This window comes from Scleropages formosus, chromosome 21 (genome assembly GCF_900964775.1).
Source record: "Scleropages formosus chromosome 21, fSclFor1.1, whole genome shotgun sequence".
In the NCBI taxonomy this organism is placed as follows: Eukaryota; Metazoa; Chordata; class Actinopteri; order Osteoglossiformes; family Osteoglossidae; genus Scleropages; species Scleropages formosus.
Genome location: NC_041826.1, coordinates 7,309,672 through 7,323,020, shown reverse-complemented (window position 1 = coordinate 7,323,020; position 13,349 = coordinate 7,309,672). Strand labels below are relative to the sequence as shown.

General features: G+C 38.3%; 1 protein-coding gene across 1 annotated transcript in view; it reads left to right on the top strand.

Moving 5' to 3' along the window:
• Positions 1 to 3,731: 3,731 nt before the first annotated feature.
• LOC108924242 (titin-like) overlaps positions 3,732 to 13,349 on the top strand; it is a 187,098-nt gene continuing 177,480 nt past the window's right edge. The window contains exons 1-7 of the mRNA XM_029247485.1: positions 3,732 to 3,939; positions 6,402 to 6,505; positions 6,698 to 6,901; positions 8,047 to 8,334; positions 8,947 to 9,035; positions 9,116 to 9,336; positions 9,532 to 9,793. Of these exons, the coding sequence (XP_029103318.1) occupies positions 6,415 to 6,505; positions 6,698 to 6,901; positions 8,047 to 8,334; positions 8,947 to 9,035; positions 9,116 to 9,336; positions 9,532 to 9,793 (1,155 nt within the window). The 5' untranslated portion in view covers positions 3,732 to 3,939; positions 6,402 to 6,414. The remainder of the gene's footprint in view (positions 3,940 to 6,401; positions 6,506 to 6,697; positions 6,902 to 8,046; positions 8,335 to 8,946; positions 9,036 to 9,115; positions 9,337 to 9,531; positions 9,794 to 13,349) is intronic.

Below are 13,349 nucleotides of genomic sequence, written 5' to 3'. Positions count from 1 at the left end.
TCCCCCCACCCAACCCACATTAATGACAGTTCAGAGGACTCTAGTGACAGCTGCTTTGGTAATTGCCCTGCAAGCACAACAGGAGTTTTTGGCATGATGGTAAAGCGCCAGTACCACCCTGTGGGAAATCACCCATAGTACTTTCTCCGTGAAACTCATAACGTGTTTCAAGATTTTCAATCCCCATATGAGCTGCTCTTTCCCTCTCCCTCTCACTGGGTATAAATAAGAAACTCCCCCAGTTCCCTTTTCAAGGAAGAAGTATGAAAGGTGGCTATGAGCTGTTTCAAAATCGGAATAGGTGACACTTGAGCTGGGCACATGGAGCTGCGATTCCAAAAGCAACACACAGGCCCTACAAGAAGGGGGGGTCAACAGGACCATTTGGCCCAAGCCTCACCTCAGCCAAGGGTTCATTTTTGTGTATTATACTAACTAGCCCATCTAGAATGGGTAAAGCTAAATAAAATTATTTTATGCATTCTGAGTAATGAAACCATTTTTAGATTACATATTTTACATTACATTTACATTTATTAATTTAGCAGATGGTTTTCTCCAAAGCAACATACATCTCATAGAAAATACAATGTGTACATTAATTTATGAGAAAGAGAGACATAGTTGCAGACGTGTGATTCTTAAGTACAGTTAGGTTGTTTCCACCATATGCACCAATGTTCATCACACGAATAGCTGCATAAACTGATAATATCGACAACACCTGATCACCTTCCTACTATTTTTTTAGATAAACAAACATTAAAAATTTTTTTATCCCTCATCCCAAAAAATGAGGCAAGCTCACAATGTGAAAAATCCCAGCTGAGCTCTGTTAGGGTCTGGCAGTAGCTATTCACCTGCATTGGCTCAGCTATATAATTAATGTCTCACACTTCCAAACATCACCACACGATTGTCTTTATTGACTATATTTGTGTACATGGTAGCTTAATTTCTATTTACCTAGTGTTCTTTTTGGGATACAGTAGCGGAGCAGGCTAAGCTGGTGCCTCATGGTCCCCTCAGCTGCTTGATAAGTGTAAGGTTTGGGTCCAGCTCAGAGAACTTGGTGTTTGTATGTTTCTCTGTATCTGCAACTGCCCACCATAAACATAACATTCACCACAGAAGATACTAGCAAAGCTCTTTTGTTCTTCCCCTGCCTGGGAAACCATGGGTTGGAATCATCATGATGGTTCTTCCATCCATCCTGTCCTTTCAGTTAATATTTGAGAACCTACTATGTGCCATATGATTCATGTGATTTGGTGAACCTGAATCATCTACAGATTTTAAATTAGCAGATATGTAAATGGACTACATAAATTTGACTACAACTTATGCAGTTCATATTGATGAGAATTAGTACTCTAAGGGTTAATAAAAACTTAAATGAAGAAAAAAAATGTAAATTTAACCCTATGCTGGCACTATTGATGCCACTCGATTAACTAAGGACAGACAGAAAGGACTGAAGAACCAAGAGCTATACTGAATAGAACACTGAAAGTAAAGAGAATTTTAAAAAGAAAACAAAAAAGAAAAATAAACACAAAAGAACATGCTTCTTTAATGAAAGGTAAAATTTCACAGAAGTGCACTACATAGAATTTCATCAGTTTTTGAAAAAATTCAGTCACTGACTCCACCATAATACACTGTTAAGCAGGAACAATTCCTTCCCTGTCTTTATGTGGAAATGACAGACATCACAAACCTACACATGGACCACTTCATCTTCCACTGATGTACATTTGCAGCTGGCATCACTGATTCACCAGGACATGTAACATGATGTTAATTTAGGCCAGTCTTGCCCAGCATAATTTTCAACTACTTAAACCCATACCAGCATATTTCAATTTGGCCCATTACAGATTCACAGAGGCATATCATGTCACATTGAAACCAAATTTCTGAAGAAGAAAGGCCACTGAATATGATTAAACTGCCCTTTATAAGGCTCTAAACATTAACTGAATCACATTCAGAGCCATAGTCTTCAAATGGAGGATGTTTGGAACAGCTGTGAATCTATGTAGGAGGCTGTCCTGCCAAAATTTCTCTATGAGCAAGGCGGAAACTGATTAATGACTGAATGGGGATGTTTTGCTTGGGTACCTTGTTGTCACATGAACTCCTCTTGGTATCAGAAAATTTTTGAGAAGAGTGTTAGGCCATGAGTGAAAGCTGAAGCACAACTGGTTCATGTAGCAATTTAACACCAGAATGGTTAAAAAACAATTAAAGTTATGGAAGTATCTAGCCAAACCTAGAAGTCCAGAATCCAACTGAGAAGTTGTGGTAACACCTGTACAAGAACTGTTCATGCTTAAAAACTTGCTTATTGACCTGAAGAAGTTCTTCAAGGAGTGGGCCAAAAACCCTCCACAGCGATGTGACACACAGCTACAGGAAGCATTTAATTGCAGTCATTTCAGCTAAAGGTGTTGCAACCAGTTTTTTACCATGAAGGGGCAATTATTTCTTGTGATGACATACTTCACTGTCCTCCACACAAAAGAAATATCCTATCATGTGTTTTGTCTCAGGCTCCATTTGTATGCTATTTGAACTTCCAAACAACCTGATCAAATTTAATCTGAATAAGGTGCAAAAAGAAATAAAACTGGTAAATACTTTTTTACAGCAGCATTGATAAAACTGATTATGTAGTAGGTTGGAATTAAACAGCTCATAACTTCATTCATCAGAAATTTGTTTCAGATTCCGTTCGTCCACTTCACCCAAAATCTCTCCAGCTCATTTACGGTGTAACTGTTTACGCATCCCCAGATACAACCATTATTCAGCAACTACTCTGGCATTGTACTTGCTTATTTGTGTATCTTATGATATTTAAAAAAAAATGGTGGGAGGGTATTGGGATTTGTCTATCCTGTGTTTTATGCACCTACTCGAACGATGAACCTCAGTGCAGCAAGTGGTAGGTAACAAACTAGGTTTGCTTGAGACTTTCATGTCTGCAGCTATGTCTCCTTCTCTCAATGTAATACATAAATTGTACTTTTGCTAAGATGTACGTCGCTTTGGACAAAAGCGTCTGCTAAATGAATAAATGTAAATGTAAATGTAAATGTTCACACTCAATGTCCAAGCCAAACAATGAAAAAAAAAAACTATTTCCAGTTGCATTTTGTATGCATATTTCCTAATTTCCTAACTGCACTGCCTTTTTAACTGAAAGTTCTTTTGTAGAAAAGACCCTTCATGTTAGGAGATTACAAGTTCCAGGACATTTTGTGTTGAGTCAACACCTAGATACCTTTATTAAACCAGATAAAACAGGAACTGATACCATAGCAATTTAACTGTTCATGCAGAGTTATGCAGATTATTAAGAAAGAAAATAAATCAAAAAGCTGTTTGACAGACTTTACAACGTGGAATGTTTTACTGTATTATATAATGACGTATATCATGATGGTGATGTTGAAGGAAAAGCCACTGAGACTACAGTAAGATTTAAATTTTAAATTCGCTAATTTCCGCTGTAGGTAAGTAAAAGTGTTCTTTGTGCTAGGACACTGTATGTACAACAGAATGAGAAACAAGCGACAGGTGTGATGTTGCGTAAAATGGCCTCTTAATCCCATCATGCAACTGAGTCAATGACCAATAGGGACAGGTGATACAGTGATGATGCTACTTGTTCCAGGGGTATATATGGTAAAACAACGCTGCTAACACTTCTGAGCAGTTGGAGCATTCCCAGCCTTGCCTCGGGTGTAGGGATTGCAAAGGAAAAGCAAAACTACACGGCTACAACACTGTGTAGTTTTGTTTTTAACTCCTTTTGAGGCTCAGCTGTTCTCACACTGGATTTTCTAATAAAAATTCTGGATAGAGAGTTGACTGAAGGTATATCGCTTCTGGGCTTTGTCCCACACTTTGCTGGCACCCTTGTAGATACTGGTAAGTTGCTTTTTCTCACTCATGGAAGAAAATGTTTTTCATTTATGTACTTGGGAGAATACATAAATTTTAGTGAAATATTATTTATATGTGTAAAGGAGACAGAAATGAGTGCTTAACTGAGGAATTGACAGAAATTTACTGGAAAGTATTGTTTTATTCAATGAAAGTTTTCATGAAATGACTGAAAACAGCAATCATTGATGCTTATAGTTGTTTAAAGTGAATGTATATAATAGTGTTTTCAAAGTACCCAATAATAGCTTCTGATAACATTGGCCTGGTGTCCCCAGCTGAGCCGTGATGTCTTTTTAAGGGAATCATTGGTGGGGCTATCAGTTGCACCTCCAGCTATGTGCCACATGGTGATTGTCAATCAAACTTCAGGCAGATTATTTTTAGTTAGCCATTTCTGTCACATAGCTTCCAATCCTCTTGCATAGCACAGTGATACAGCTCAATAATAATCTTCTTTGATTTTTATTTTTCACATTAATCTGAAAAGCAGTTTTCATGTATTTCCTGTATCTTTAATAGATCGATGGGATGATATGACTGATGGGTGACTTTCAGATGTTTTTGCCTGTGGAAATATATTGTGTTTCCCAGAAATGTTCATTTTTTTAAAAAAAAAATTCAATTAAATTTTCTTGCTACTTCTGAAATATGTATGTAAATATGTTTCAAGTGTAATACCACATTGTGAAATATATGTATATGTATATGTAACATTATTAGATTTGTTGCTATTTCTGAAATCAGCTGCTTCTTGATATTAGCCACTGCTGAACTGCAGGGCTTTTGCTGTAAAAAACATCTGGCTAAATTATGGGATAATTATGCAAACATTAATTACCACAATATATCTGATAACTGGGGGGCACGGTGGTGGCGCTGCGGGTTTGGCCGGGTCCCGCCCTCTGGTGGGTCTGGGGTTCAAGCTCCGCTCGGGGTGCCTTTGGACAGACTGGTGTCCCGTCCTGGGTGTGTCCCCTACCCCTCCAGCCCTACGCCCTGTATTGCCAGGTTAGGCTCCGGTTCACCGTGACCATGCTTGGGACAAGCGGTTTCAGACAATGTGTGTGTATCTGATAACTATAGTAAACAAAGGCATTGGTCTTTTGAGGTGAAGCAATGCATTCTTAAAATTCTGCTGAACTGGAAATTGTGTTGTACAGTTTTAGTTGGTAAACATTTGTTTTAATGAAATGCTATATTAAAATACTGTATTTATTTGATTTATGGGTAGATTACATGTATCTCATAAAATTTTTGCAATATAAAATTTAAATGTCTGAAATTAATATTGTTACAGCAGCACTTTTTAAAATAGTACTACACTTATGTAAAATATTAATTAATACTGAATACAGGACAACTTTGTCAACTCATAAGTATCAGATGACATCAGATGATAGCAATCCATTGGTGTCTCAAACCCTGTACTCAGTCTGCATTACTTGTTCAACAGCTCAACAAACAATATAGAATAAATAATATGGAAATACATTTCAATATTTCATTATTTGTTCACATGAAAGAATATGCAGGATATTTTGTATTTAAACATTCTGTCATGTTTGACACAAGCAGGCTAGAGACAGGTAGGTAGTGGACCTGGTGGTTTTAATCTTTCAGCGAGGTTCGTAGGCCTAGATGTAAATGAAGTTAGGGACAGGCGAAGGTCTTGCAAGGCACGGACGTCACAATACAGGCAATCCGAAGGTCAGTAATCAGGGAGAACGGACGAGAGTCAGAAACCACAGGAACAAGCAAGGCAAAGACGCTGATACTGCAAAACCACAAAGGTGTTTGCAAGATTCCGCATCATGGTGTGGACTCAGAACCCCTTATATCCCAGTGGTTCAATTAACTGCAGGTGCTTTGCTTGTTCCCGGCGGTGTGACACATTCCTTGTGTGATAAACAATATTATTTTTAATTACAGCTTTAATTTTATAATTGTTGGTGTGTTCATTTTAACAGGTATTTTGTTCTGGAATATTTTTAAATATCTGACAGCTGTGTTATTTTAATGTATTATTATTATTATTATTAGCTTTGGTCATTAGGTCTCTTTTGAAATTAACACCATTGTATTGATTTGATGAAAATATACTGTCTGAGTACAGACTGGTTGGACAGCAATATGATTACTTCTGTTCTGATACGATCTGGGTCACAATAAACCCATGATTTCCAGACAGCAGTTATTACTGCTGTGTGTGACCTATCAATCATTGCTACATCTGAGTGTTTCCTCCGACATACACATGTTGGTTAGGCCAGGTGTTTGGGGACAACACAAATAATTCTATCTTTTTATTCTCCTGTTGTCTTAAGTCTTGTCTTAACTGTTAAATAAATGGAATATGACCTAAATTCAGAAAGCATGGCAAGAGATGAATGCTTTCAGAAAAACAGGATGATAAAACAATCCTGTGTTTTTGTCACTTTCCACAGGGTGCCAACAACCATGACTACACAGGCGCCAACATTCATACAACCGCTGCAAAGCGTTGTGGCACTTGAGGGTAGTGCCGCAACGTTTGAGGCTCAAATTAGTGGTAAGGAAGTGTCTATTCATATATAATCCTGTAAAACTGAAAAATGTAAATTAAACAATTATGGGACAAAACAATATCAAGAAAGTAGTTTGATCCATATGGGCCCGTTCTGATGGAGGAAGAAATGTATCAGTTATTACAAATTGTCACCATTAGAAGTATTGTTAAAATAACCGGTGGCCTTTTTAACAGGTGTTCCAGTTCCTGAGGTGAGCTGGTTTCGTGATGGCCAGGTTCTTTCCGCTGCTGCTCTGCCCGGCATACAGATCTCGTTCAGCGAAGGCCGCGCTGTACTGATGATCCCTGCCGTGACAGCTGCACACAGTGGACGATTTTCCGTACGAGCCACCAATGGTGCCGGACAAGCCACTAGCACTGCCGAACTGCTTGTTACAGGTGAGCCTAAAGTAATGCCATTTGTAGTCACTTTGATGTCAACTGAGCGCTGCAGAAGACCTCTATAAGAACTTGACAGAATGCATACATTCACATACTAAACTATATCAGTCAAGCTAATAAATGACGATAGTGTGTTATTATTTTAGTGTGCTTTCAAATGAACGTGGATGCCTGTAGGGAATACTGTAGCTTCCTATATATCTCTTTTGTTCTGTCCAGACAAGTTGTGAGCATAGTGAAGTAATGGTTTATAGGCTTTTTTACTTCTCCTTCTTCTATTTTAAATGGTCTATTACTACTTTAAATTACTGGTTTAATTGTTAAGTGTTATTTCAGTAATGCACATGGGGTAGGCCTACAATATGTAAATAAAAAGTAAGACTATAGAGGCTATTGAAGTAACACACCTGTCCACAGAATTGAAATTACACAAAAACTGTAACTATGTATTTTGGTAATACCACATGTATTACCTTGTTTAGTCACCTTGGCTTGAGAAGAGGGTTTTGTAAAAATAGGCCAACTGAATTACTGAGAACTGATAATGACATCATAATAGACAGAAATGTGAAATTATAGGAGGTAAAAGGGTGAAAGAAAATGTTCTGGTTAGAACAAAAGTTTATTTGCGTTATTTAAAGTTACTAAGCTTATTTGTGTTATTTAAGGTAGTTACTGTACTACCTTTTAACTAGGTTACCAAAAAAAAAAACAAAACAAAACGATAAATCGATGCGTAGCCCGGTACACTTAAAAGTTAATAAAGCACCATTTAAAATATAGCGATTAAAATGCTGCACATAAAACTAGTACAGTCGGTCAATTTTAATAAACAAGAAGTGTTTCACAAGGCCCGCGCTCCGCTAACAGCCCAAGTCTGACTGATTCGCGGTCAAAAAATAAGCCGCGCGAGACAGACTCCAGACGCTATGCTAACACGTCAGAAAGAAATTTTGGTACAGGGGAAGTCTGCAGTGTATAGGGATAGCCATCTTTTGGCCATTTCCCTTAGATTAATATGATGTATCCATACATTAAATGTCCAAGACGTTAAGCGATTTACTCAGCGCGCACACTGTGACTGTTTTCAGCCTTGAGGCGCTAGCCTGACACGCAGACGTGTCTCAATGTGTCTTTCGCAGCGGAAACTGCGCCTCCCAACTTCATTCAGAGACTACAGAGTATGACCGTGAGACAAGGAAGCAGAGTGAGACTGGATGTTCGCGTTACGGGAATCCCTACACCTGTGGTGAAGTTCTACAGGGAGGGCGCTGAGATTCAGAGCTCCGCCGACTTCCAGATCCTTCACGAGGGCGACCGTTACAGTCTGCTGATCGCTGAGGCTTTTCCCGAGGATTCTGGAACGTACTCTGTCAGCGCCACCAACAGCAGCGGCCGCGCTACTTCTACTGCTGAACTGCTCGTCCAGGGTGAGCTTTGTCTCACTGTCTCTCGCTTACTTCAGGCATTTTTCCATACTGAATTATTACTTATTAAAGGTACATGGAGCCTTTTTTTGGGTAATTGCCTTGCTCAGAAAGGAATTACAGTAGGAGGTGGGACTCAAACTGGCAACATTTGCTTTGGCTGCAAAGACGATATCTCTAGCACTTGATTACCAGTTCCAGGCCTTACCACTGCACTAGTACTGCTAGTGTCCTGTATTGGAGTGGGGCGAATTTTAAAATGACCACCCTCCGCAGGCATCACAAGGGTGTTTACACATCCACGCCCTCCTCATCCAAGTAAGCATAACTGATGTGTGTAGTAGTATTGTTAATACTTATTTGTCCCCCCCCCACTATTTCAGGAGTTGCGCCCCTGCTTCCAACTGTTAAAGTTATTCTGTCATGAAAATACTGTTCAATCCATTTTTTTTCTATAGTGCACTCTTCTCACAGTGACAGAGCGCTGTACAAAGGGATAAGGCAAATAAGATACAGTGAATGATAGTTTTTTTATTCTTTTTTTGAATTATTTAATTATTACATGTACTAGATGTTAAACCATGTTTTTTTTTAAACGATGTTCTTGGCTTCTAGGTGAAGAAGAAGCTGTTCCTGCAAAGAAAACCAAAACTATTGTGTCCACTGCTCAGATACCTCAGATTCGACAAACTCGAGTTGAGAAGGTAATGGGATCTTGGTCTAGACTGTGATCACACTAAGAAACAAATACAAACCCGTTGATATATTGCATTTTGTTTTACAGAAAATAGAAGCTCGTTATGAGGCTGCTGCAGCTACGATGGCGATACGTGTGGAAGAAGGTGCTGTTGCTGAACACCTGCGACACAAAACCCCCCCACGTGTTCCCCCAAAGCCAACGTCGAAGTCTCCAACTTCCACACTAGTGTCAAAAGTAGCAGGCACACGTCAACAATCACCTTCTCCTGTCAGGCATGTCAAGGCACCTACTCCAACGCCTGTGAGGTGAGACCAGGACAAATCAAAAGGCCATGTGTTATTTGTCAAATCAGCACATTTTTATCTGAAAACCTCTCTTGTACATCATGCTGTTTCTGTTCATTCTACATGTGCATATTCTGTTTATTGTCAGAAGGTGCATATAGTCCACCCAAATTAAGCATTCTTTTTTTGGTAAAAGCACTTTTTTCATTTTTGTAGGTCTGTGTCTCCCTCTGCAAGACTGTCAGTGTCCCCTATCAGACCTGTTAAATCTCCAGTAATGACCCGAAAACAGCCCACTCCAAGTACTGATGTCCTCCCTCCCTGGAAGCAGGGAGATTATGTTGCTGAATCAAGTTATACCCGCATGATTGCTGCTGCTGAACGTGTCCAGACCTCTGCTACTCGTGTTCAAATGGAGCAGCGATGGGAGGCCTCCTATGGGGCACAGCAGCAAGTGACTGGAGTTGCAATCAAAGAGGTAAGGAGATTCTCTTGTGGAGCAATATGTTCTATGGCAGTAGTGCCACCTGGTGGCATATCAGCTTGGGTGCAAGCCTGGCAGTGACTCAGTCATATCAGGTTTCCTTATTTAGAGGACTTTTTCTGGGTTTGGGCACAGTCTGCTACTTGGTTTATGTGAAAAATATTATCGTAACATGTAGCTTTTAAAATTGCTTTTACATGTTATGTTTTGGTGAAAATCAATAATGGGTAGAAAATGCCACCTTCAAGTTAAGTCAGAAGTTATTTGATGTTTGTTAATGCTTCATCCTAATCTGACTAATTTAATAGGGTCAACATGAGGATGGAAAAATGATTGCTGTAGCTACAGTGGTAGCTGCAGTGGACCAGGCCAGGGGCCGAGAGCCTTGCTCTGATTCCACAGAATGGAGCAGCACAGAAACAAGTATTGATACTGTGCAGTTACATCCTGAAAAGGAGCAGGTAGTTCACACATCACATTTGGTTTCCATCCAGTCATAGCCAGTTACCATTAAATCACCATCCACGATTTCATCTAATCATTTCATCTCATACTCCCGTATTTTTTTTCAACAATGGTAAAGTATTCATTACTTTGATTATACTCATGTATTCCTTTGTCCCATCACCATATTGTGTTTCAGTAAATCACTATTCTTAATTACCATGTTTTAATCTGTGTTTCTAGCTGAAGGCTGTAGGCTGTATATATCAGGTTTTGTGACCCTGCATATTTAGGAAATCACTGGAGACGCAACTAACATTAAAAGCACATATGGACAGATTTCCTTCACCATCGGCATAGATCTAAAACTCCTAGTGTATTTTCTATTGAAATTTGCTGTCTTGATATTAACTTTTTTTTTTTAGAGAGGGCAGGTGCTATATTTAAGTTTCAGTACCATGGTAGCTGAAATCAAATATGGCACTGCCTCTCTAAAAAAAAAAATACCCTCTGGACCAGTTCTTTTAAAATATTTTCCCTCTAAAATTCTCCAGTAAATCCTGTCTAATAGAATCTGTCATTTTGTGGAATAAATATTGTTTGTCACAATTCACACCATGGTTGCAGGTTGAACCTCTGTCACGCTGCAGACGGCTTTTTCTTTTGGACTCAATTACTGCCACTCATACTGTAAATAACTATTTACTGTAGTTTAAGAACTGACTACAGTTAATCTTTTAAGGTACCATTAGTTGCAAATTGGTGGAACATCTAACATGAAGTGCTTAAGGTGATGTTGTAAAATCACAGAACTCAGTATTGTTTACAATAAGAGCTCCTGTGCTTTCTACCTTGATTGGCCAGTGTGGTAAAGTGCAGACTAACAGAGACTGGTGTTTGAAGTTGGTTTAGTGGCTGATTTATTTTGGGATACCATGAGGAGAACTCCATCCCAGTCAAACACAGGTATTCAAACTTGAAACAACTGAGTGTGATTATTATCCTTGTAGACATAAGATAGTTGAACAGTCCTTTTCAGGAGTATGGAATGCCAAATCCGTTGCTGTCACTGTTGTCTGGAATGAAAGATATCATTTGAACTGTGTCCTCTGTGAGTCCCAGCTTCTGTCTTTTTTGCCTGTATAGTGTAAGGCAGATTGCAGTCATAGGCATAGCTGTTAAAAAACCTACTATTGATCATCAAAACAACATGGGAGTAATTTCTAAAATGTAGAAGTAAAAGTATTGTTCTTAACACACCGTGTCTTGCTGTCACTCCATGTCACACCACAGCAGATTTTGGAATTCTGACATTGTATTTCATACATAGTGCATTCAATTCAGCTTCATTCTTACAAGACTGGACCTGTTGAAATAGTAGGCTTTATATGACATTTTATGGTGTGGAAATAATACACTGGCTCTTTAACTTATGAATGCAAGAGGGACTGGAAGTCTGTTTGCAACTCTATCTGTTCTTAACTCCAAAGTCACATTTACCATGTAGTTACAATCAGTAAAAGCTACATAATACAGATGGCCCTCAGTTTTTTCACAGCTGAGGATCTGTAAATACCTCAGATGAAGCTATTATAAATAAAGCTATTATCAATAAAAATACACACACACACACACATTTTCTGAACCGCTTGTCCCATTTTGGGTCACGGGGAGCCAGAGCCTAATATTCTCCTGTAAAACTTGTTATGCATTTAATACAAGCATTAAAATTTTGTATATATTTATATGTGCATCCTCAGTGACCATATATCAAATGTGGGCTTGGATGATCTGGAGCCTGTTCCAGGGAACGTATTGCTACAGGCAGGGTATGCATTAGATGGAACATTGCAGTGATATGCTGTCACTCAATACATTCAATTTAGAGTCACCAGTTCACCAGATGGGCTTGTCTGTGTGAGGAAACTGGAGAATCTGGAGGAGAGGCATACAGACACAGGAAGGACATGCCAACTCTGCAGACTGAGCTGGATTTGGACTTAAAACAAAACATTCCAGGTTCTTTAAAGCAGCATTTCCACTGTGCTGCCCATTTTGTACCATATAGCATAGAACAAATATAAATTATATGGATTATTATTTATACATTGGTTCCTCATGTTACAAACATACAAGTTAAAAATCTTAGAAGGTGTGGACAATTCCCAGTTTATTTGTTTGTAATAGCATTTTCCTCTTCTGACATTCCACTTGTGGAGTAAGTTTGACCTGCGTTTCTGGATCCAGCGATTAGTTTGTAGAACAATGCTGTCGAATGGAATAGGAATGTGGCACTAGTTTCATGGTATTTATTGCCTGTGTCAGGTGTTTGTCACTGATATCAATCATCAATGAGTTGACAAATGCATATTTTCAAGGGATAAATCCATAGCTGGCACTAAATAGTGGTTTGTGGAGACAGAATATTGTTAAATTTTAATTTTAATGCAGTTTAAAGTTAACAAAAATGCTTTTATTCTGTACATAATAAAGTTGACAAGGTCCAGAGCTGAAGACGACACATGCTTATGAGATGAACTGATCAACCATCAGGATTGAAAGTGATCGGAATTATTGTTCTTTCAATTTTCAGTAATTTTAAATGAGTTTTTATTTTAATGTGGTTTTAATAAAAGTAATTATGAAATCTGTTTTTATAAAATATTTTAAATTGCAGACTTATTTGACATTTTTATGAAACATAACTAGTCATAAATAAAGGTACAGTAAAGTGACTTTACATTTACAAACTTATCAAGTTACAGACTCCATTCTCAGTTCTGTTTGTAAGTTAAGGACCCAGTGTTTATAAATTATAGAAAGTGTCCTATTTTGGTACGACTTTATATTTCTTATTTTTCTGCCTTTATTATTTTTTGAAACATCACTGAAATATTCCAGGCCTCATGTAGAGCTGTGAAACTATGAAAACTATTAAGTGTGTTCAGTGGAAATTTTCCCTTAATGTCAAGTCCTGTGATGTTTACATTCAGAAACATTTGGATCAGTTGGTGTAAACCCAGCACATAAAATCTGGTAGCTTTCATATAATTTTGTACTTGTTACCTCTTCTTGGTTTTAGTTTAAGCATTCTGCATAAAATATG